The sequence below is a fragment of the Camelus dromedarius genome, chromosome 17, assembly GCF_036321535.1.
Source record: "Camelus dromedarius isolate mCamDro1 chromosome 17, mCamDro1.pat, whole genome shotgun sequence".
Taxonomy (NCBI): domain Eukaryota; kingdom Metazoa; phylum Chordata; class Mammalia; order Artiodactyla; family Camelidae; genus Camelus; species Camelus dromedarius.
In genome coordinates this window covers 38,293,784-38,318,812 of record NC_087452.1, presented here as the reverse complement: position 1 = coordinate 38,318,812, position 25,029 = coordinate 38,293,784, and the positions used below count along the sequence as shown (strand labels likewise).

Here is a 25,029-nt window from a genome sequence, read left to right as displayed (position 1 = left end):
CCCACCCCAGGACGCAGTCAGGTGAGGACGCGGTCCCTTCCCTCCTATCCCCCGACAGCTCGCGCTGCTGGTCTGGGCCACTGTCCCATGTCCCTGGTGCTTCTTCCTTCATCATCTCCTCTCCTGCTCGGGCGCCTCGCCCGCCTCCTACCGCCAGCCGCAACCCAGACCCGCTGGGGTCGGGACGCTGCCAGGATGCCCTACAGCAGCCGGAGCGCCGTAGCCCGCAGGTGAGCCCCGCCCCGCCCTCCCCGAGGCTCCGCCCCGGCGCTCGCGTCACAGTGACGCGTGTGCCGCGCAGGCGCAGCTAGGCCCCCACCCCCTCCCCGCGGCCGGCCGCCCGCTTGGTATTATGATTAACGCTGGGTGCGGGGACTCGGCGGCCGGGAGGGAGTCGTCGGCGCCGCGGCCGCTGCGGACGGACGCTCGCCTGCTGGCTGAGGTAGGGATGAGCGCGGAGCGCGGCCGGGCGCGGCGGCTGTGGGCGGGGGTGGAGGCCGGCCTCCGCCGCCTAGTCGCCTCCGCCGTTGCCGGGCTGGGCGCCCGTGCCGGGGTGCCCGCCACAGGCGGAAAGTAAGTTGCGCGCTCCGCGCTCCCCGCGCTGGCCGCGTCGCTGGCCCGGGAGGACGCGGGGCCGGGCTGTGGCGGCCCCGACCCGCACGGCGGCGGCGGCGGCTGCTGCGCGGCCTGGCGGCGGGAAGCGGGCGGCGGCGGCAGCGGCGGGCCCGGACGGGAGCCGGCACTGCGGCGGCCGGCCGCGGGCGCCCCGAGGCCCTGCCCTTGCGGCCGCGGCGGGATTGCGGCACCTCGGGAGGCGCCCGCATCCCCGCGCCCCGCCCCGGAGCGGGCCGAGTGCGGCGCCCGCGGGGCCCAGCGCCCGGGTTCTCTCGTGCGGTGTGTATTTTTCGCCGAATGTGTTTTCCTTTTTCAAAAGAATCTGGAAATCTGGCTGCAGCAAGGGGATTCCTTGCTAAAACTGCAGCTGTGCAATAGAATGGGGATATTGTTGTCTGTGGAGAAAGGGCATCGGGATAAAGAAGGAAGAGCAGTGCTGTTCCCGAGGGACAGCTAGAATTTTTCGGGTTGGAAAACCTTCGTTCTTTTCCGTAGCCATCGCCTGTTGATTTCTTTCTGAACCGTTTCACCAAAACCTTTCTGCCTAAAAGGAATTGGGGTCCAGGAAAGTGACAGCCTTTTATCCTGGGGGGGGGGGGGGTTCCTGGAGCTGTGTTATTCCTAACAGTTAAATGAGATAAAAATCCAGTATCTTCAAAGGGAGTTCGGTTGAAGTCCAGTGTTGGGGGGCGGGGGGATTTAACAGTAGGGTTCTTAAATCTTTAGACGTCTGAGGATACCGAATTTTTCAAACGGTTAAGTTACTCTTTTTCCCCCTTCTATTTAATTGAGTAAATTTTCACAGTCTTAGGAGCAGGTGGTAAAACTAACTTAATGAGTTTCACATTTTGTGGTGAAAGGTGAAGCGTGGTTACCAAGTGTTGGACTAATAATTTCCACCTGATTCCTATCAAACATCAGATGCCTGTTTGGGTTCCTTATGGCGGGGGTTGGGGCACTAGTCCCAAATCAGTCTCATTTATCAGAACATGTATCAATGTACTTTAAAGCCTGGGGTTGTCAAGGCTTATGTAATCAATTTGTTAATTTATAATCTTGTTACATTGCTCTCCAGATTTATAAAATCATTCCCTTAAGGAAATCTGTCTTCAACGTCTGCTTAAATATTTCTTTTGGAATTGGGTTCTTGAAGAGGAATGTACTGTATAAGTGGTGATTAAAGCATGCTGATTAGATAAGTTTCTTTTAAAAAAGATATTATTGATTCTTCTATTTGTCTATCTAAATGTTCCTGTTAGGAAAACATGACATTCCCATTTTACAGAACTAGAAATGAGAGAAATTACGTGACATTCCCAAGGTCACGTATTGAAGCAGTGTAGTAAATTAAAGTCAGGTGCACTGTGGTAACTTATCTTAATACTCTATCCTTAAGGCTTTTCGGGCAGGGAACTTCGCCACCTTTTTATTTTTTAAACATACACAATTGATTTTTATTGTTTTTGCAGAAGTTACCCTATTTTCTGTTCTGAGTAAATTTTTCTGTTATTGCAATAAGATCCATTTGTTTAAAACATAGAAGAACTTAGAAGTTATGTAATTTTTATTTTTCTGGAACAGAAATATAGATTGGGCCTTTATGGTCCAACTGTAATCCCATAATCCTAAAATGAAGGCTTTCAAATGTCCTTATTAAAACTGAAGAGCTTTCAGATATTTTTACTGGTTATAGGAACTACATACGGTTCGTCTAAACTTTACTATGGGTGTTTCATATAGAAAGTGAAACTAAATAGGAAAAAGAAACTTTATTTTTGGAGATATTGAGTAGCCCTGGTTCTAAGCATTGGTATAAATAAGGCATGCTTTCTCCCCTGAAGCAGCTTGTCTGAGCCTAAAAACTCATTACATTGCCCCAGAAGAAAAGGGGACAAGTACACTTTCCACATGGTCAGAATTTTAGGAAATAAAAACATAGTTGAGGAACTCTAGAGGCTTGATTCTTGCTGCATGCCAGCTGTTTGCTTAACAGCCAAGAGATAGAGTTTTTAGCCAAAATGCTTTTATAAGAAAATACTACTCAGAATATAGGTACTTCCCAGTGTGCATGTATGTGCAGGTAAATTCTTGGAGCAATTTTGGTGGGAAAGTTGAGTGATTTGTAGCAGTTGTGAACTTAAACTTAACCTATGGTTGTTTATTCATGGAGCTTTTGTCTATTTGGGGGGCCCTGGGTTAGAGGGTAGCAATAGAAGAGTGACTAAAAACCAGTGACTGCCTTTACAGGCTATGGTAAATTATACTTACACCGAGGTAGGCAGTGACAGACTCAAATGCTGTGATGAGGCATCTGCACAAACCCTGGGCAAGGAACAATCTGACTTGGGAATGCTTCACAGAGGAGATGATGGTTGACGTGGTCTTGAAGGACAGGTGGAGTTCCCCGGCAGAGAAAAGGGGAAAGAGCCCCAAGGGTTCAGAGAGGGTGAAAAGAAAGGACAAGGTCAAGTGGTGGACTTAGATCCAAGTGGGTGAAAGGGAGTTGAGGAGGCAGAGACAGTGCAGCTATTTTTGTTTTTTTTTTTTTTTAAGACTGAAAAGGAAGGGGGGAGGAGTGGGGCAGTAGCTTTGGGGATGGAGAGGGACATGTTTTGGATTTTGTTCTAGTTTGGAAGGAGCAGATGTAAAACCTCTCGGACATAATGGCCTCACCAGTGAGCACTGGAAATGTGTGGTCTGTTCTGGATGATCTGGAGCTACGCTATTCACCTGTGGATCATTTCCTCGTCTTGTTTTTCTGTGTCTCTGCTTTGGTTTGGGGCCTTATATCCCATGGGATATATAAGGGAAACCATTTCTTGTCGGTGATAGGGGAGGAACCTGACTACAGAGGATTCCTACCCTGCCTTCCCTGAACAGTTGTTTCTCTGCTGTCACTTCCAGAGCCTCCTGAGATTGTGCTTTGGCACCTCCAGCCTTTGGTCTCCGCTCAGGTAGGCTCTTTCGTGGCAAAGCAGACCTCTTTCCCTCTCATTACTTGTGTCCTATTCCCCAGACTGCTGCTGTGTGAATACTCAGCAGTCCCTTTGGAGTTGGAGGGCATTGTCTGCCCGTGCACCATGATGTTTTAAGTTCTGGATTGTCTCTAGGCTCAAAGCAAGATTGGGGGTGGAGTGTGTGTCTGTCTATCTAAAGTACGTCAACTACATGTTGACCCAAAATGTAATGTAGGTTATGAAATCAATGCTCTGGAAGTGTGAGTTACAGGACATAACTGGTGAAATTATAGATTGACTGGGCCTCTCTTTCTGAGTTGTCAACATGCAATTATCTTTCTCAAACTCCAGATTGTCAGCTCCTTGAAGGCAGAGGCCACTTCTTTGATTTCTATATCCTCAAACCAGTGTAATGCCTCACGCACATTTAGTGTACCCAGGCTGTGTCTTGATGAAGAAACTTTTAAAATCTCAACTTTAGTTTGTTGGCCGTTGGTGGAAACCATACCCATTTCAGTCCAACTGAGTTTGAGTGAAATTGTGTTTCAGTCATAGAATTGCAGAACTAGAAGCAGATCTTCCACTCTCTACTAGCTTGCAGGACGTGCTCGGGAAACGTTTGTCCCTGCCCTGTGTTCCAGGTCTGAGCGAATGGCCCCACCTGCTACACTCTCCACTAGAGTCATCCCAGATTTCCCTCTTTGCTCTGCCTCCTCTTTGCTGTGCATTGAGTTACTGGTTTCTACTTCCTAAACGTGTCTCCTCCATTACATCCTCATCATCACTGCCCAGATACAGGCTGCCCTCCTTTTTAAGTCTTTAATGATTTATCTGGAGACATTTTCAGTAGTCTCCTTACCTATGTCCAAGCTCTAGTCTTGCCCTTCCAATCTGATCTTCACTTTGCTGCCAGAGCAGTTCAGCTGTCACCTCTGATTGCTGTGCCCCTGCTCAGTATTCTTCCTTGGCTTCTTAGTGCCAGCTTTCATTTGTTCATTTAATAAAGTATATCTGTGTATTTTGGGCAGATGCTATACTTGGTGGGCCCTGGGATACAGAGCTGAATAAAATGGACATGGGCCTTAGGTGGTCGGAATTTATCACATAGTCTAGTGGGGGACACAGACTATTAATCACATAATCTCACAAATAATCACATAACCACAATTTTGATAAGGGCGGTAGTGGAAAAGGACATGGTTCTGTGAGAGGGCATGGGGAGCTGGTGTGCAGGAGTGTGGGAGGGGAAGGCCAGGTGATGGTCAGGAAGGTGACCTTTAAGCTGGGCCGTAAAGCCAGATTTGCGGAAGAACAGCTGATGCACATGGGATACAGGGACCTTTGGGGACCTAGCCCTTACCTACCTATCTGCATGTATTACTGTCCCAGTCACACGAGGGCCTCTTTCCCACCTCCACTAATTTTAATTCTTAACTCAAACAAAAAAGTTAATTGCTCTGAGATGCCTCCTGTGAACTTCCCAGGGCAGATTTAGGGGCGGGAACATCTCTTCTAGCATGCTTGTCCGTATGAGAAATTGTCAACACCTTGAGGGCAGCAGCCTTCCTGTTACAACCAGTATAGGCATTTAGGGACAGTTTTGGGACCAGTTCGGGGTGAAGGTACTGATAGCAAAATAAGATGGAGAAATACAACCCTTTTCAAATACCGGCCTCTCTTGGGAGGGGAGCCAGTTACAAGAAGTTGGGGAAAAATCTTTGGGTGATTTTGATCCCACTCCCGCCTTGCTAATATGTATTATATCATTTTGCTTTTGTAATAACTGTCCAAGGTGGTGATTATCTTTGTTCTATAGATAAAGACATGCCTGTTGGCAGAAGTTGAGTAACTTGTTGGGCTCCGGCTTCTGAACCCTCTTTTGTGCTATGATACTGCTCCTTGGAGGTGCTGAATGAATCAAGTTTGATCATTTTTCAAGTGCACTTCTATGATGAAGAAAAGTTGACTGTGTGGTACTTTGAGATGTGACTCTCAGGACGCTGCCCCAGCTCCTCTCTTATGTTCCCTCCCCTCCTATGGACAGACATACCTCTTAGGCCTTTATATTGTCTTCATATTGCATAGCTAGCGGGAAATGTTTGAGTAGTGTGTCCAACTGGTTTAATAGTCAGTAGGTTCTTCAACATTAAAGAGAATATATTTTAGGTAACGTAAGTTTCAGTCTTACAGTGTAACTTATCTAGGTAAAGTTTGTTTTAGATTTAGGATAATATACTAACATACTCGTTGGACAAATTATTAACTACAGTGTGCTGCATTCATGAAATCTCTTTAAGGTAGTTGAGGTGTACAGCTTTTTTTAACAGTGGACAAAAGTAGAGCAATTGAATTTTAAAGTAAAGTTTAGCTTCCTGTTTTACCTCATTTTCTACAGGTTAAACCATTCTCTCTTTATTGGCATAAAGCAGTATGAGTCCTATGGAAGAAATTTGAAATGAGAATATTCAGTCTACAGTTTCAAGGCTTGATTTTATCCTTTGTTCTCCTATTTTATGAGTATTTGCTGATCCTCTTGTAAAGGAAGATGCTTTTTCAGAAACAAATGGAGAGAATGTAATTGGCACAGTACATTAAAATTGCAGTTTGGGTAAGGATAAATTTTTTTAAGCAGAAAATAGAACCTTCCTAAATTGTACTTAAATTACTTGCTTGATGTTGGCTGTTCATTCTGTGCCACTGGGGAGGTATCTTGCCGTCACAAAATTGTATGTAAACTCTAAAAGTGAAATTATTTTCAAGGTGCCATTCTATTTTTAGATGACCAGGAATTTCCTCAGTCTTTGGAATAATTATTTGCCTGTAGTTTCCTTTCTGAACTTAAAAAGCAGTTTCTAAACATTTCAGAAAGTTTTTAATGGAATTATTTGTTAGTAATGTTTATTAAGTGAGTCTTTGGTTGGTGCTAGGGAATTTCCTCTTTAATTGCAGGGGTACGGGTAACTCACATGGCATGTCAGAATTGGAAGAACAACAGAAATGTCAAAATAGATTTAGTTCAGTGCTGTTATTTCCCTGGGAATTAGAAAGGCCTAGGTCAAGGAGAGGCATTGTATTACTGCAGGAAGAAAATGCAGGTCAACTTAGGCAGCTCTTACTTGGGCGGAGGACTGGGGCAAAAAAATCCTTATTTTCGTTGACTCTGCTTTCTCATCTGAAAAACGGGTATGGTACTTCCATTATATTCCTAGTTGCGAGGAATAAATGATATAACAAATGTTAAGAGTCTAGTATATACATAGATTCCCAGTAGTGAAATTGTTTATTCTTTTTGAAACCTGCAGTGAAACAAAACTAGAATTCTAAAATGAGCTATTGTGTCAGTAGAAGACATTTTTGAAATTTAGAATGAGACAATGAAAGAAAAGTCAACTGTGGTTTGCTATAGGACTCATTTCTGTGTAAACCTATTTAGGTTTGTGTTCGATTTTGAGGGAAGTAGTATGGGTGATAGTGAGAAAGATCTAATATGTCAAAGCAAAAATTGGTGTTTTATGGAACTTTAAAGTGAACAGTGAACTTTTTAAATTGGTTTAAATTTTCCAATGACCTTATTCTTACATTGCTTTCATGTTAGTACCTAGAGTTTTATTCTTCTGTTGAGGCCTCAGCTCTGTGATGTAAAGCTGCTTCTGTGCATTTTCACCTCTTTAATGACACTTTAATTAACCTTAAGTATGATTCAGAGATATATATGTGGTGAATTGTTTAGTCTGGCAAGTTTTCCCTTAGTTTTGCGAAGGTGGGAGTTCACCACATTTCCCTGAATGGTGAGCCATTAGGTATTTTTCAGGATCGACCTTCTTAACCCTGTTAAACTTACCTTACTTGTACCCCAGATTCTGCCTTCACCCACACTGGCGTTCTCCTTTCTGAAGACAGCCAGCCGGATGCCCTCTTTTTTGCCTATTTCCCCACTTTCAGCGATGGTGTCCCACTGCTCTGGTGGAGGGGTGAGGCCTGACCTGTGGGCTGCCCTGTCTTTGGGGATCCTATCCTGCCTTTAGTATCCTCTGCTCTTCCTTTGACAGAACTTGCCTAGGTTAACTTGTATAATTAATTCTCTTTTTATATGTAGATAACTTACTTGTAAGATTCTAAAGGATGGGGACTGTGTTGTGTTCTACACAATTAGGGCTCCAGTATTTGCTAACAAAAATAGACTGTTCCTTCCTCAACCTGAAGGACTTGCATACTTTGAGCCTCAAGGGAGGCAAAATGTTTCATTGAATATGTCTTGTTTGTTAAGATTACATAAGTAGGCTTTAGACAATGTATTTTCAGGGAAATTGGCTTATTTCATAGATCGCAACAGAAAAGTAAATTGAATGAATTATTATGTACAGAAATTCAAAATTTTAATAATCTCTGCCTTTCCTAGATTATAAAAATAACACATATTCAGTGCTAAAAATTTGAAAAGAACAGAAAAGCATAAAGAGAAGAAAAATTTCTATGGTCATACCAATGTCCCATTTTGGTATTTTTAATATATATACGGACAAATTTTATGCTTTAAAAAAAACAGATCATATGCCTTGAAACTTGGTATGTGATTTTTTTTTTTACTTAACATTTTGTTGTGACAATTTCCCATGAGATTAAATAGCTTAAATACAGCAGCATAGTGTAAAGTATACTGTGATTTATTTAACCATCTCCCTACTGCAGATCTTTCAGTTATTTCTAATCTTTTTTGCATTTGTGAGTATCACTGAACATTGTTGAATATAAATATTTGTTCATATCTTTATTTCTTTAAGACATAAATCTAGTAGTAAGGTTATTAAATCAAGGACATTAATTATTTTAAGGCTCTTGATACAAGCATTGCCAGATTGCTTTTCAGAAAGGTAATTTGCAGTCCCAGCAATGTGAGAGAATCCCCAAATGATTCTGTCTTTTAAGTAAAAGTGAAATGTTAGGTGCCAGTATTTTTGTACATGGATTAGTTTTTTCTTTTCTAACATTCTTTTTTGACCACTTTTTCATCACCATCTTTGTCACAGTATCAGCAGAGGGGATAAAAAAGATGATAGGGAGTTAAAATGAGCATTAGTAAAAGCTTTGGAAGAGAGATTTAGATTATTAAGTTTTTTAATTCTCCATAACTTCCAATATATATTCTGTTTTCCTGGCAAAGGAGTAATTATGCGTTGGCTTTATTTATTTTGGAGTAGTTTCAAGCACCAGCTTGTGCTTAAGTATTATTTATTATGTGGGCACTTTATACCAGGGCTGTCACCAAACTGCTTTTTAAGACTCACCCTCAGATAGGAATGGTGACGTGCTTAGTATTTTTCATCACTTTAACAAGAGGCAATTCTGTTTAGGAATTTGAACTTACTACCTGTGCGCTGGTCCAGGTTTTGTGGCTTAGATATTAACCCCTTTCTCTCTACAAATACTAAGTACGACTACATCAAATAGATTGCCTGACTCCTGAGTACATTCACATTCCTTGATATGTTGTGGAAGGTAGCTTGTTTTAGAGGAAATGAAGTTACTTAAACCAGCACTTTAAGGGATTGATCTGCATTGGCAACCCAGTCACTGCCTCAAGACACTGGAGCAAGCTTTTCAGCCAGGCATTCCTGGTCACCTCAATGGCCCCAAGTCCATTAAAATTGACTCCCTGGAAGAAAACTTGCAGAACATACTTTAATAGGCAGTTACCTTCCTTTGGAAAGAACTTTATTAGACATTTGGAAGTATAGTTTTGCCCATTATGACATTTCTCATCGTAAATGAGTTACTGAAACCTTCTGATTTGTAGTTTCCATCTTGATTCCCTCCGGTAGCTGCAGACTGACACTACCTGATGCCCACATAGTAATATTCACCCAGTCCAGCGAAGAACTGTGGATTCTTCCATAATTTAGACCCTGTTGACCTGTTTGTGGTTTCTTCATCTTTGATTTATAGCTTATATTGATAACTCCCAGGAGAAGGAGTGTTATTCTAGAAACGTGGAATATTGTTTACTTTGGATGAAAAGAACAGCGGTGGTGACTGCATGGTAGGGTTGTGTTTATTTTGCTGGACCTGGAGGTTATTGATATTCCTGGAAGACTGAGTCAGCTGTCTTCTTTCCAGCCAATACTGTTTTGTTATAGATATCTTTGAAATTTTAGCTGTAAGATTAGGGTGGTAATTTTCATGGAGAAAGTGTTAGTTCCTCAAGTTGGCTTTTCTAAAGAAAACATACAGTTTAATCTGATATTTCCTATGAGTAAGAGTTACGGTTTTCTTTTTCATTTTTTGTATTTGTAAAAGATACCAGATAATTTACATGTGTAAGAAGCTTAAATACAGTTTTAGCATGGCTTTGCAAAAACTCATCTTTTAGTTGTCTGTATTAGAAGAGCATTGGCGTGGATTTTTTTTTTTTAAAGCACATAATTTGGGAGCTTTTTGTGTGTTTGGGTATAGTGGTCTGATTTAGGGGGGAAGTTTATAATATCCCAAAGTGTTGAGAGGCCATTAGAAGTAGCCTAATTTTTGCACACAGCTTTTTTCTGTGTCATCTGCTTCCTCATGCCATTGATTGATTCATAATGATTATCCACACAGAGCCACCTTTGTTCAGTGTGCTGTTTTGCCCTTGCTTCTCCTGGGGAGAGTTGTGAGTAGGAGACCTTTGTTTGATATACAGACCACGCTGCAGTGGTGATGATGTCAATGAAAAGCTAAAAGTGAGTTTTGACAAGAATAACAGGGTGAGTTCCAAATTGACAGTAGGTTTAACAGAGGCTCGTTCTACAACTGTTTTCAGCAGCTTGCAAAATGTGTGTAGGGCCACCCACACTTCCTTCCTCTTCTCCAGCCACACCCGCACACTTCAGTTGCTTTTGCTCTCTTTAGTAAACTGGAGAAACATCAGTGTATTCTTGCAACACACACCAGTACTTGTTTCTCAAACATGAATTTCCATATTATAAACCTCTTTCATTTAGGTCCAGCCTAGTTATATGCATGTGTCAGCATATGCTAAATAATACTTTAGAATGGCCTAATTTAGTGGTTTTGCTGTTTTAAAAGATGTCGTCCTAGCTATGCAGTCATTAAAAATAGTGATGTAGAAGAACTTAGTGTGTGGAAGAATGTGCCTCGTATAGTAGAGGAAAAAATAGTCCTAAGACTTCGTATCCAGTAGCTTTGTATAGAAATGTATGCATAAAGAATATACACTCAAACCTGAAGAGCGGTCATCCTAGATGATATTGCAGGTGGGTTTTTCTGTTTGTTTGTTTTTAATCTGTGGTGCTTTTCTGCATTTTCCAAATTTTCTGAAGTGAACTTGTATTGTTTTGCAGAAATATTTAGAAAATGGTTACAACCCCCCCGCCCCCCCCCCCCCCCCCCCGCCAATATGTGTGTGTATGTTATCCCATTTTATAAAAAAAATATTGTTTGGCTTATATTATACACAGAGAATAATTTGGAAAGTTATGTGCCAAAATGTTAACAGAGATTATCATGGAGGGTAGAATAGTGAATGATTTCTTAAAAGCTTCTCTTTTTGCCAAATATAAGTTCTGATTGTATTTTTTTCTTACACTGCACAGATATTTCATGACTGAAAACAAATATACTAAAAGGAAAGCAATAGGTCAGGTGAAAAAAGCAGAATACATGATATGAAGTTATATATAAAATGATCATACCTTTGTAAAACAAAATAAAGAAGAAGCTGTGTAAAATACTTGCAGGAGGACCACCAAGATATTAATAGTGCCGAGCTTCAGAGGTAGGACTATGAATGCCTCTTTATTCTTTCTACTTCCTGTTCTGTATTTTCCATATTTTCCATAAAAGTATGTTACTTTGACAGGAAGAATATAAAGGAATATTTAGTCCTTTTTCAAAGGGTGGATTTGATAGAATGTCATCTTAGTATCATTTTAAAAGCAAATATTTAAATTTTGTGGGATGCTTTAATGAAAAATCATCAGACTTTGACACCTAATTAGAGATTAATTTATCGATCTGCAGCTCCCATTTACAATTTAATACATTTTAGGAAACTGAGCAATAGAATTTTTTTGAAAACGAGAGAGATGATAGCTCAGTAAATTCATTTTCTTGACGTAGTGTGGAAGACTGAATTTCTGCTTGGGTGGGGAAGTTTACCATCAGTATAACGGTGATGGTGGTCGCTAGCATTTACTGAATGCTTACTCTGTGCCAGGTTTTATTTTAAATAGTACCTTTATTAACTCATTTAATTCTCACCACAATCCATGAGGTACTCTTACTGCAGATGTTTTCTAATGAGGAAACTTGACCATACAGAGAGATCAGGCTTTGCTTTGGTCCAGTGGCTAGTGGCTGGTGAGCTAGGTGATCTAGTCACTGGCCTTCAGAACCAGCCCTCAGACACACTGGACTACCACATTACCTTGCCATAGAGACTGTGGATGAAACAGAGGCTGTTGGCAAGAGCAAGGCAGGCACAGGTAACGGGATGAGCTTCTATGTCCCGCTGGGAGCTGAAAGACCAGGTAGGCGTCCCAGGGTTTACCTGTCAGTAGATGTGGGCCTCTGCCTGTGCCTTTACTGGCCCCATCTGTGCTGTAGAACTGTCATCCATCTCTTTTCATCCCCTCATTCCCAGCAGTGAACTTGTTTTCCCATCTACCTTTCCTTCTTTCCTCCACCTCTTTGCCTTCCCTTTCCCCAAGCTCATGTGAGCTTGAGCTTAATGATTACCTGGATGAACTCACTGTGGTGTATTGTGTAAAGTGCCTTGGCTTGGTATGAATGTTTAGGCCTTTTCAGTTATTTGTGTGATATTTCAGTGTTGTGGAAAGGCCTGCAAGTCCCCCCTAGTCCCCTCACTGTGCCACGAACTTAGATATCAGTGCTCCTCTCACATTTTCTTTGTTCATAGAGTTTTTTTTTTTTACTGTCAGATGGAAAGCCTCTAACGCAAAGATGTTTGTGTGTTTCATGGTGCTGGTGTTGATTTCTGCTGGCCTGCTAGAGGACATTGTGTTGGATGGGTTGCCCTCTTGGCTATTGGAGTGAGTGTTTCATGAGCCCAGAGGGACTCCTGCAAATTGGGCTTTGAACCCTGACTGAGCAGGGTTGGAGCTGCAGACTGACTGCTGCTCATTGGGCAAGTTGAGCTTCATCATGCCACCTCACAAGCTCCTAGTCAGGATTCAAGGCAGTACGGATTTGTGCCTCTTACCGAGGAGGCATTTAAAAAAAATGGTAACTTTACTGTTGTTCATCATTATCATTTCCTCCTCCTTCCAGTGAAATAATCTTTCTGACCTGTCTGCCTGGACCAACCTCTGTGTATATCTGTTCACTATGAAATTCCTGTTGACTAAAGATTCCTTGAATGGGTTGTAATTCTGAGAGGGGAGAGAGATAATGGGAGACAGGGTCACTGAAGACAAATTTGCCTGTTTTATGTTTGTCTGGATCCAGCCTTAGGGTTTATATTTTAACTTCAAGCAAAGTTAAAGCAAATGGAACTAACCTAATTTTTTTTTTTTTTTGTATTTTCCTTTAGGAAAAAGAAGCAACTAACAAAATACTGTAATAACAAGGATTATTCAATATGCGGTTTGCAGGGTATGTTTTGGAGCTGGTACAGAGTCACCTTTACTTTCTATAAGCCACATCTTAATATTCTGCATTGGTGTTCAGGTATTGCAAGATCCTCAAAGAAATTATTTCCTCCAAATATATACCTGATAGTAGGATTAGGCAGTGGGCTAATGTTTTAAAAGATGTTCAATAACAAGGATAGTTTTCCTCCCAGCCTTCAGTTACTTGTAACTTCCTGTTTTTAGGTATTGTAGTTTCATAGACAATGAAAAAAGGATATATGTACCCAAGAGTACCAAAAAAAGTAAATTATTTGATAGAGTTATTAATCATTTCACTACAGGGTAGTCTGTCGTTAAGAAGAGACCCTATAAGATTCTTCCCCATGAACTTGTTAGTAGATTAAAAATTATTTCATTATTCCCTTCGGCTAGCGCAGTTATAGGAAGAGAAACAGGAGAGTGTTCATAGTGATTAACTCTGGGTGTCTGAGACCCTGAGACCCTGGGTATCTGAGGAAAAAAATGCTTTTTTCCCTTATCTGTATTTTTATTTACTATTTTAGTAATTTTTTAAAATTAAAGAACAGATTAATTAAAATTTAAACAAATTCAAATTTATTTGTAAAGTCTGATTTATATGCCACTTCCCAGGAATACATCTAAACTAAAGGGATAGATGAAAAAAAAAGTATTACATAATTTGGGGGTAGCCTGCAGCAGTTTGTTTTGAAAGCTAAAGTTGCATTTACAAGCTTGTACAATAAAAACATAGATTTGGGTAGAATTTTAAGAATAATTACTGCTCTTATGATTAATTGAAGTTAAAGATTTAAAAGATAGTTTTCTGCCCCTTGGAGTTAGCTTCACATTTCTGTTTTTGAAAATTAAATGTCTGAATTAAACTTTCTTTTGGGGAACTACTGTCCAAATAAAGTAAGGTCTTTCCACTTGGATTTTCCAGTTAATCTCATCATTAAAATTACTAGCTCAGATGACAAGGATAATACACAGTATAGAAGAAATTTGCTTTTTCGCCAATGCCTGTACATACATAGTACTGGTTTATTATTTTAAAAATCTTAAAGAAATAGGATTTTGTTTCTGAAAATAATTTGCAGAAACACTGTAGCATACTGGTTAAAAGCACAGATTTAAGTGTCAAAATAGCCCTGTGTTCAAACCCCAGCTTTTTTACACTCTCGCCCTGTAGCTTAGGCCGATGTAGCTATCTCTGAGGACAGTTGTAAGCTTTAAGTGAAGATGATGTAAAGCATGTGGTAGGTGACTAGCATATTGTACTCATTCAGTGAATGCTAGTTGATATTTGTTATTTCAGTAATTATTAAAATATAAAAAGCATATTAATAAACATTTTTAAATCTTGTATATATTTCTTGAGGTGGCCCCAGATACATGATTTGGATCATTTCAATTTGCACAGGAGAGTGACTATACCTCTTTTATAGTTTTTTAACTCTTGAGATATTATTATCTTGACTATAACATCATTTAGAGTGGTCAAATGTTTATAAGAGGTATATGCTTTGAAATAAGAATCTTAGCTTCAGCATTTACCTGGAAGAGTGTTTTCTTGGCTGTAAAATAGGAATAATATTCACCTCTTAGGATTGTTAAGGTCCAGTGACACAATCCAATTTGATTTATTTTGTAGAAATATATATAGTAGGTTTTTAAAAAATGTTAGCCTTTCTTCTGTTCTTCTCTTAAGCAAAAAAGAGATTTAAAGGTATTTAATGCTAGTGCTTTAAAAATTACCTTATTTTATGTGCAGTTTAGTTTTTTGGGATATTTTCATCCAAGTGGAGTAAATATAAGTACTGTTCTTAACAAAAAGTAACTGAAAATGTGAAACTATATCCTGGGAGCATTAGAAAAGGCTTCAGTGAAGGGATAAATATGCACTAATAGGAAAGAGCTAGAGCTGGGAGATTGCTGTATTCTTCATTGGATTTTGTTATTTAATTCTATTAACTTCTGGTCAGAAAGAATAATAGTGAGAATTCAGTCTGTGAGATTTAAAGTGATATCTTAATTTATATAATTATATACTTTTTTTGGTTTTCCTGAGTCAAGTTCATTTATAAAAACTGATTTCTGTATTTTAAGGTTTACACTTATAAAGGTTGAGAATTTTAAATTCCATATATAATGTGGTCTTTAAAGGTAAATGATCTTTTAAGACTTGAATGGTTTAAGAATGCATGCTTGTCTATTCTTGAAATAAAAGCAGGTCATAGTAGTAGGTTTTGTGTGAGAGTGGGAAAACCATAATTAAGATCAGTGTAACTGATGAGTACAGAGAGTGAGCATAAGCACCTACTATGTGCCAGACACTGTTCTAGGCACTAGAGATGGAAGAGCAAACAGTTGTTGCCTTGTAACATTTTGAAAAAAGTTACTTTTCAAAATTTAACAAAATTTTGGTTACCTAGTAGTTGTAAAACACTGTTCTAGGTGTTAGGTTTTAGTTTTTACTTCTACTCTCCCCTTAGAGTCCTCTTTTGGTCTCAGGATCAGGATGGTGTATACAAAAACCTATAGGATAAGACGACCTGGGATGGAGGTGCTTTGGAGATACAGAGAAGGAACGGTAATCCCAGCTGTGAGAGTTGAAAAAGGCTTTAATGAAGGGATTGTGTTATACTTTTATAGGAAATAGTGCTAGTTTTGGAACAACAGGAAAAAGTAGTTGGTTTCTGTCCAAATGTATATTCTTTGTGTTTTCCCTTTCTTGTCATCCCTGAGTTTTTTGAGACACTAATTGAAATTACTTTTGGAAAATATTTTTTTTAACATAGCTTATCAAACTTGCCAGTTTTCTTATTTCTGACATAACCAAAAATTTTCAACAAACTGATTTATTTTCAGTTTGCAAACTTAAAGTGGTATTTTAATTCTCAGCCTTTATAATGAAAACCCTAAATTTGTAAATAGGTTATTATAAATGCCCCTGATTCATTTTATGTTTCAATGTATTTACTTCAAGCTTCTCTTAAAACAAAATTAAAAAAAATTGAAGCTATAAAAGGAAAAGTCACGGAAACTTAATTTTGTTTCTCTTGTTTTGTAGATGTCCATGGCGACATTGAAAATGAATTCCTTATTTTCACCAGATATATGAGAAGATTCATCTTAGACAGTCTAAATACTTTTCCTTCTGCTGGACCAGCATGGCAGGATTCAAGCGAGGGTATGATGGGAAGATTGCTGGATTATATGATCTGGATAAAACCTTGGGCCGAGGTCATTTTGCAGTGGTTAAACTTGCCAGGCATGTCTTTACAGGTGAAAAAGTGGCAGTAAAAGTTATTGACAAGACAAAACTGGACACTCTAGCCACTGGTCATCTTTTCCAAGAAGTGAGATGCATGAAACTAGTGCAGCATCCCAACATCGTACGCCTTTATGAAGTTATTGACACCCAGACCAAACTGTATCTTATTCTAGAACTTGGGGATGGAGGAGACATGTTCGATTACATAATGAAACACGAGGAGGGGCTTAACGAAGACTTGGCCAAGAAGTACTTTGCTCAGATAGTTCATGCCATATCTTATTGCCATAAACTCCATGTGGTTCACAGAGACTTAAAACCTGAGAATGTGGTCTTCTTTGAAAAACAAGGTCTTGTAAAGTTGACAGACTTTGGCTTCAGCAACAAATTTCAACCAGGGAAGAAGCTCACTACAAGCTGTGGATCTCTTGCATATTCTGCGCCAGAAATTCTGCTTGGTGATGAGTATGATGCACCCGCAGTAGGTAGGTAACCTTCCAGTATTTGCCCTCTTGAATTCTACTGGCTAGAGTGTAGTAGGTCAAATTGGTTGTTGTCTATATAGGAGTGATTTCTAAGAGAATATCTGTTAAATGGGTCTTAGTTAACAGATTGGGTTTCATGAATGCTATTTCCTGAAGCTGACAGTTTATTTTACCCTGTAGATGGCTAATGTCTGAAGTGTATTTGTCAGCACAAAGGAAAATGAGCAAGTTATCGTTTAAGATAACCTCTTGTCTGCCCAATTTTAATTTTTTTTAAGGTCTGGGTACTTTCTCTATCTTCTTAGATTCTTCTAGTTGTCTCCTTCCTGTGAATACTCTTTAACAGTCACGAAACCCTTATTGGAAAGGTACTATGGGTATTACAGTGCAGTGTGAAGGATTGGGGTGTTGAAAATCAAATCATGATTTGGTGTTATGGGAGAGGGGTGGTGTGGGTGGTGTTGGAGGGAGAGGAGGGGAGAGGAAATAAAATCAAGATTATATGCTTGAGGGAAAAAAAAGAATTAGGGCATTGGAATAATTTATTAATTTTGACCTTGAGCAATGTACTTGATCTCTCTCTGCTTCATTTCCTCATCTGTAAAATAGATCAGATACAAGTGTTGTATTCCCTTATTATCTGTTTACTTTTCACAGTGACCGGTATGGTGGCTATTGTCCATCTCACTGTACAGAATAGGAAATTGATACACAGAGTACTTGCTGTGTGGTGAATTCCAGAATAGTGGTAGCACTTGGCATTCCCAACTACCCACCCCCTCCCTTCACTCCAACACATTTTCGCGCTCTGTCTCTTGTCAGAGTTATTTACTTGTGGTAGAAGTGTTTACTGCATTTCGGCTTGTGTCAGCTTTGTACCCTTAGGATCAAACATGTTTTGAAGGTCATGGAGGAATTTATTTTTAATTTTTAAGGATTTCTTAATCTGAAGGTGTGGTCAGCTTTTAACATTTTAGGTTTAATCTTAGAAAAATATGCCTTACTATTACCTGCACATGATATCAAACTTCCTACTTATGAGCCTCCCATTTGCATTCTGATCGTTTGAAATGCATGTTACAGGAGATTAAAGACATAACATTGAAGAGTGCTGATCTTATACAGAATACTCTGTATACCAAGACACTGCTTTTCATGTTGGACTATGTGTTCTGGAAAACAAAGGGCAAATAAGTGGTTTCTGCCCTCTACAGATAATCAGGCTTCACTGAAGTCTTCCATTAGAATATCTGAACAAAAGATTTTTGATTAGTGGAGAGACTCTAAATAGAAAATGAAGCCAGGAATACGCAGAAGAGAAAACATAAATGTCTAACGTGAAAAAGATGTTCAACCTCACTAATAATCAGGCAAAGGGAAATTGAAACCCCAGTGAGGTAGTTTCTTACTTTTCCATTGAGAAAAACTAAAGCCAGACAAAACCAAGTATAGATAAAACTATAGAACCTCAGGAGCTCTTATACTTTGTAGAAGATGGTTTTTCCATATCTAGTAAAGTTAAAGATGCACACGTCCTGAGACCCGGCAGGTCTCCTTCCTGTGTATGCACCCTGGAGAAGCTGGCTCTCAGTCATGCACACGAGAGATTTTCAGAGAATGTTTTTAGTAGCATTGACTGTTCATCAGCAGGAGAATAAATTGTTCAATATTCATACGGTGCAACTACCTTGGTGAAAATTAATGAACTGTGTATGTCAACATGGCTGGAGTTCACAAATACAGTGTTTAAAAAATGAGTGATGCGTACCTATAGTATTATAACATTTATATAAAAGTGTAAAACATACAAAGCAGTATTATCTATTATTATGGGTGTGTGCATGTGCAGCATGTGCAGCGAAGGATAAAGAACACATGGACACATGTTTAGAGAGTTTGAGCTGTATTGGTGGTGTTTATTTCCTAAGCTGGGTAGGGAATACGCAGGAGTTCATTGTGATGTTCTTTTTTTCTCCCCTTATATCTTAAATATTGCATAATAGAACCTTAAATAAGTTTTTAAAAAAGAAAAAATTTTCAGAAGGATAATCACCAGTGTGATAAATGGTTATCTTGTGTTGTAAAAGTAGAATTGGGTGGAGTTCATTTTCTTTGTGTTTATTTCCATACATTTTGTGTAATTGTGTGATTGAAATACAGAATTGCTTTAAAAAACAAATGGACAGTTGTCTTCCTGTTAATGTAGTATTAGTTTATTGTGCCAAAATCAATCAGTGATTCTTCACAGATGCTTAGCAAAATTGGGGACAAAGATTAGAATCTGTCATTTTATTAAATTATCAGATGTTGCTAAATAAAACAACTTTGGTTCAGATTTGTAAGTGTTTTAGAGGGCGCTGGTCCTCAACCTTGAGACTTAGTTCAGAAATTGTCTATTTTTTTGTTCTCAAATAATCAGATTTTGATTTTGTTTAGACTTTTGTTTTCTGTATTATTACTGTTTGTTTCATTTTTATTAATTCTTCCTAGGATCTTTGAGGTTCCTTGTTTCTTTTCTTATTTTCTTTTTTGGTATCTTGAATTGGAAGCTTTTTTTCTTCATTGTCCTGGTGTCTAACAAACACAGGTAAGGCTGTATGTTGCCCTCTCCCGCAGACCCTGGTAACACCTCAGGGGTTTCACTCTGCAGTATTGTTGCTTATTGCTGAAGTTTGTCTTTACTGTTTTGTTTCTTTAACTCAAAAGTTACCTTTTTTTTAAATTTCAAAGTGGATAAATTTATTTTTCCTCTTAGCTATTGGGTTGTAACTTCTAATTTTAATAGTTTATAGTCAATAAATGTGCCTGATTGGTTTCTGCTTTGGGACATGTTTTTAGATTTTCTGTGTGGCTTAATACATAGTAATTTTTGTTGCTATTCCCTGTGTGGTTAAAATATTTGTGTTTTTGGTACATGCAAAGTTTGTCTACATAGTTAAGATTGTTAATTATGTAATTTGTGCCTTTGTGTCATGCTTTTATTCTAATCAGTTATTTTCTGGGAGAATTATGCTAGTTTCCTACTTTAATCTGTGAATTTTGTATTTTAATTAGTTTTTGCTTTGTACGTGTTATTTTAAGCTGTGTTAAGTATATAAAAGTTTAATTTATTTTTCATGATGGGCTGTATGTTTTAGCAAAATGAAGCTACTTATTTGTTTGCATATTGCCTTGGTTCATATTTTGTCACTTTGTTTTAGGTTTATCTTAAATGATATATAGCTATATTTTGTGTCTGTAATCTGTGAGCCAGTCTTTTAATAGGTGAATTTGGTCCATTCATACTTGTTTTTACTGGACTGTCCTGGACTTATTAGTGCTATCTTATTTTGTGTTTTTCATTTGCCGTATTACTTCATTATTACCTTTTCCTGTATTGGGCTATTCAAGTTTTCTTTTCCTTCAGTGGTTTCCAGGATGTGCAGTCTATTTCTCTTTGTATTAGTGTCTACTTTTAATGTCTAGAATTAATCAATATTCATTTAATTCCCTCTTTCCTACAAACAGCTATAGCTTGCTTTTACTTTCCTTTGAGTGAAAGTTTTTTCATTTGCTTTTATTTATCTATAAAAATAGTTAATTTTAGGCTTAATTTTACCAGTTTCTTGGTTTACTGCTGATTCTTGACCTTTCTGTTTTCACTTAGATTATTTTTGTTTTGTTTTGTTTGCAATTCATTAGAGAAGATTTGTGAAAAAAATCTCCAAGTCTTTTGTCTAAAAATGTCCTCACCTTTGATAGTAACTTGGCTGGGTATAGAAATACATCTTCAGAATCTTTTTCTTCCTGACTTTGAAGATATTTTCCTGTCATCCTTTTGCTTCTTAAGGTCCTGGTGTGAAGTCTGAGATAAGATTAATTTTATTTTCATTGTTGGGCTACATTTCATTTGTTCTATGAAGCGTATGGTTTAACACTTCTGGAAGTGCTCTGTTAAGCGGTTTTTCTTGGGTACTAGTTCTTCAGTTGGATGTTCTTGGTTCTGCTCTCGGGCCGCTCATTTTCCTAGGTGCTTGGGGATTGTTAGTTGTGTGTTTGTCTCTCTTTTTTTTGAGATTGCTCAACTGTCTGTGAATACAGTGTCTTGAGCAACGTCCTGTGGATGTGGGAGAGGAGCAGAGCGCGAACTGCCATCTGGTCTTACTGTTGTACAGACTGTCACTCCGCCTCTGCCCGTGGTGCCCACAATCACCCCTTGGCCTGGAGCACATACCTGCATGTTCATGCTTGTGGGTCACGGGGTGAGAGGAACTTAGTCACTCCTCTGGTGATTGTCTTGGTATAGTTCCTTCCTGTTTCTAGTCTGTGTCTTCTGGAAAGGAGCACCACGGAAGCTCCTACCGTCTGGGTTTGGGGTTCGGGTTTCCTTTCAGTCTGACCCCACCTGCCATCACCTGCTGCCATGTTTAGGGATTTGGGAGAGAAGGAGAGCTTAGGTCATGCTCGGTGAGCTATTGATTCAGTTGCCTCTGTTGACTTTCAAGAATGTGTATTAAGTCGACTTCACTGTGTTAGAAAGGAAAGGGAAAAATATGATCTGCGTGAAAAATCCTGCAGTCTCTCATTTGCAGTCTTTGGAATTGCCGTGGTAGAGATTGCAGTGCAGCAGTGTACATGGTGGAAAACTCATTGCTGCGAGTTATGTCAGTTTGGACAGTGGAACGACAGGCAGGGGACGGACCTGTGCCTGCTGGGGAGGGCACACTTAGGACTGTGCTCTGGAGAGATCAGGCTCTGCTGAAACTGATGGGGACCTTGCTGCTTGCCCTGTGGGGTGGCCCTTGTAATGAGGCTCCAGGTGAATTTCTGGGTAACTTGAGGTTTTGTTTTTCAAAGCAGCATCAGCAAAGACCTCACTCTGCTTTAAAAAAAAAACTGACGTATGCTTCAATGATTTCTTCATTCTAGAAACTAAAATGGGAAAATTCTCAGATCACAGACAGAAGTTTTCAGTTGTAAAACCCTGACGTTGTTTATGACTTTCTTCCTACTTCATTAAAATTTGTAAGTTTAGTTTCAAGTTAAAATGAATTAAATCTGGAATCGAAAACTTTTGTCATCTCACTTGAGATTTGGAGGCTTTCTGGGATGTTAACAGCTTTAGAACTGAGAATACTTAATATTAGATGCTTCCTAGTTTATAGAAAAACTGTTTCAAAGATGAAATATTCATTCTCTGCATTAGTGTATTGTTTGCTAAATAAATATGCAGGAGGTATCATTAAAATCTAAATTACTTAAAACATGGCTTCGTATTAATGTGATCTAAAGGTTTGGATTTAGAGTTCAATGTGTATAAGCTTTTGGCAATATAAACAAAAAAGTCTATATACGCTTTCTACAATTTGCAGTTCAGCATTTAATGGAGATTATTCATTTATGGAGTTACGAGAAGTGTCCTCATGCATATGAATATGTAAAAAACTAGAGTTCTTTTCATAAATCTGTATTTTGTCCTACATTGAAATATTACTCTTTGCTGGTTCTCGGTAAACTAGGAGTAGAAGGGAACACCCTCAGCTCATAAACAGCATCTACAGAAACCTACAGCTAACACCATACTTAACATGAAAGACTGAATACTTTCCCCCTGAGTTCGGAAATGAGACAAAGATGTATGCTCAGCCACTCTTATTCAATATAGTACTGAAAGGCATACGTATAGGAAAGCAAGGAATAAAAGTGTCTCCACTTGAAGATGGCATGATTGCCTGCATTGAAAATCTCAAGGTATCTGTACAGAGAAATTCCTAGGGCCAGTAAGTGAATTCAGCAAGATCCCAGGATACAAGGTAAACATAAAAATCAGTTGCATTTCTTTATATTAACAAATGTGTGGAGACTGAAATTAAAGCAGAGTAATATTTATAATCATGCCAAAAAATGAAGGGAGAGACAAATCATTTTCATGAGTTATAAGACAACATAATAGTACAGGTGTCAGTTCTCCCCAAGTTGATCTATGGATTTAATGCAGTTTCTGTTAAAATCCCTGTGCAGTTTTTGTAGGCTAGACAACATTATTCTAAAATTCATATGGAAAAGCCAAGGACGTAGAATAGCTAAAACAGTTATGAAAAAGAGTAAGGAGAGGAGTCACTAACATACCACTCTGGAAAATAGTTGGCAGTTTCTTATTAAACTAAATATTTGCTTTCCATACATCCCTGCAGTTGTACTTCTGGGTGTTTATCTCAGGAAAATGAATACCTATGTTCTTATGAAAACATGTACATGGATGTTCGTAAGTGTTTATTTGTAATAGCCTCAAACCGGAAACAACCCAGTGTCCTTCAGTGGGGGGATGGTTAAACTGTGGTGCATCCTTGCCCTGGAATACTGTGCAGCAATAAAAAGAAACAAACTGTTGATGCAATAACTTGGGTGGATCTTAAAATTACGCTGAATGAAAAAAGCTGATCTCAAAAGCTTATGTACTGCATGATTCCACTGTATGTACATCTCTTGAAATAACAAAATTATAAAGATGAAGAACAGACTGGTGTTTGCCAGAGGTTGGAGGTGGTGGTTATAAAGGGATAGCATGAGGGAGCCTCTTGATGGAGCACCTCTGCATCTGATGTCAGTTACGTAAACCTACACGTGATAAAGTTGAATGGAAGCTGCACACACAAGAGTCCATGTAACACAACGCAGTCTGAATAAGCTCTGTGGACTGAACCAGTCAGTTTCCTAGTTTTAATATTGTGCTACAGTTAAGATATTACCACTGAGGAAACTGGGTGAAGAGTACTTGGGACCTCACTGCACTTTTTTTTGTTTGTTTGTTTGTTTTGGCAGCTCTTGTGATTCCATAATTATTTCAAAAAGTTGAAAAATACATACTGTTCATTGCCTGGAAGGCAAGTATTCCAATGTAGATGTTCCTGAGATGTTGTGTAGCTGTCGTTTTTACTTTCTTTTAAACAATAATGCCTGATATGGTCTGGGAACAAAGGTTACCATGACAGAAACACACTGCATTTTTTCAGTGTTCAAATGCGTTGCTAACAAATATATTTTTATATTGTATTTTTAAAAAATAAAAACAATTTAAAAACCAAATAATCAGCCAAAGATGATCCCATATCCCCTGTGGTGAGAGCACTTAACCTTACCATGTTAAGAATAGGTACTTGCATTTATTTTAGAGCGGTGGTCCTTAGCTTTTTCTGGTTCAGTAATGCCTTAAGTTCTGATGAAGGCTATGAACACACCTTAGAATTGTGTTCTTATACATCTTTATTTATTCTTTTCTTCGACCTAACTTATTACATGTGAAGAACATCTTAAAACCCAGTGTGAATTTAAAAATGACTATCTGGTCTATCTGAAAAGAATTGCCTTGTCTTATCAAAAAGTAGATCAGTAAAACATAAATTGAGACATTCTTGAGTATTAATTTATATGCTGATTCTGTTTTGTATAATATTTGGGAAATCTTGGCATTTATAAGGGAAGAACTGAGGTTACACTGGTCGTGCTCAGGGCAGTCATCCATCGCTCTGCTCTAGTCCTGTGATAGCTTATCTCCGCATACTCCCTCCTATACAGGAGCCTTTCAGAGGATTTAGGAAATGGTGCCACCGAAAGAACTATGGTTGTAGCACTGTGTGTATAAAATGTTTAAAAACTTAAATATTTTCTCTGTGAAATTTTAAAAAGGATTTCTCCTTCCTGCACAGATAGTGCAGCCTAACTTAACTTTTGTGATAGAACTTTGGAATAATCCTAAAAGACATAAACAAATCAGAAATTTTCTGTCTGGTTTACACAAATCTGCCATTATAGTTTCTACCATGAATTGATGACTCCTTGCATTTATTTCAGATTTATTACAGAAAAGCTATTTATGGACTTGCTTTCACTGTCTTTCCCTAGCTACAGCAAATCTGAGTGTACAGTTTTATTCTTCTCAAAGTTATCATTTATTACAGTCAGATGTCTTTGTAATGTTTTGGTATTTCCCGACTTAGATCTTTTCTTCCCAGATTTAGAATCTGGTTAAATTTTATGTTACTTATTCTTAACACTATTTGTCATTTGGGCTTGTGGCCCTGATGGGTTCTAGATTAGAAGACTTTAGGCTTGTG

The 25,029-nt window shown here is 38.8% G+C and overlaps 1 protein-coding gene across 7 annotated transcripts in view; it reads left to right on the top strand.

Annotated features, from left to right (window-relative positions):
* The first annotated feature begins 318 nt into the window (after positions 1 to 318).
* The window catches only part of SNRK (SNF related kinase), a 55,833-nt gene continuing 31,122 nt past the window's right edge, over positions 319 to 25,029 (top strand). The window contains exons 1-5 of one of the 7 annotated variants that reach the window (XM_064496659.1): positions 350 to 442; positions 11,159 to 11,340; positions 13,117 to 13,178; positions 16,248 to 16,367; positions 16,463 to 16,936. In XM_064496659.1, coding sequence (XP_064352729.1) covers positions 16,295 to 16,367; positions 16,463 to 16,936 — 547 coding nt within the window. In that variant the 5' untranslated portion in view covers positions 350 to 442; positions 11,159 to 11,340; positions 13,117 to 13,178; positions 16,248 to 16,294. Of the gene's footprint in view, positions 443 to 11,158; positions 11,341 to 12,535; positions 12,810 to 13,116; positions 13,254 to 16,247; positions 16,937 to 25,029 lie in introns of those variants that run through there. The other 6 variants (XM_064496655.1, XM_064496657.1, XM_064496653.1 and 3 more) reach the window with 6 other exon arrangements.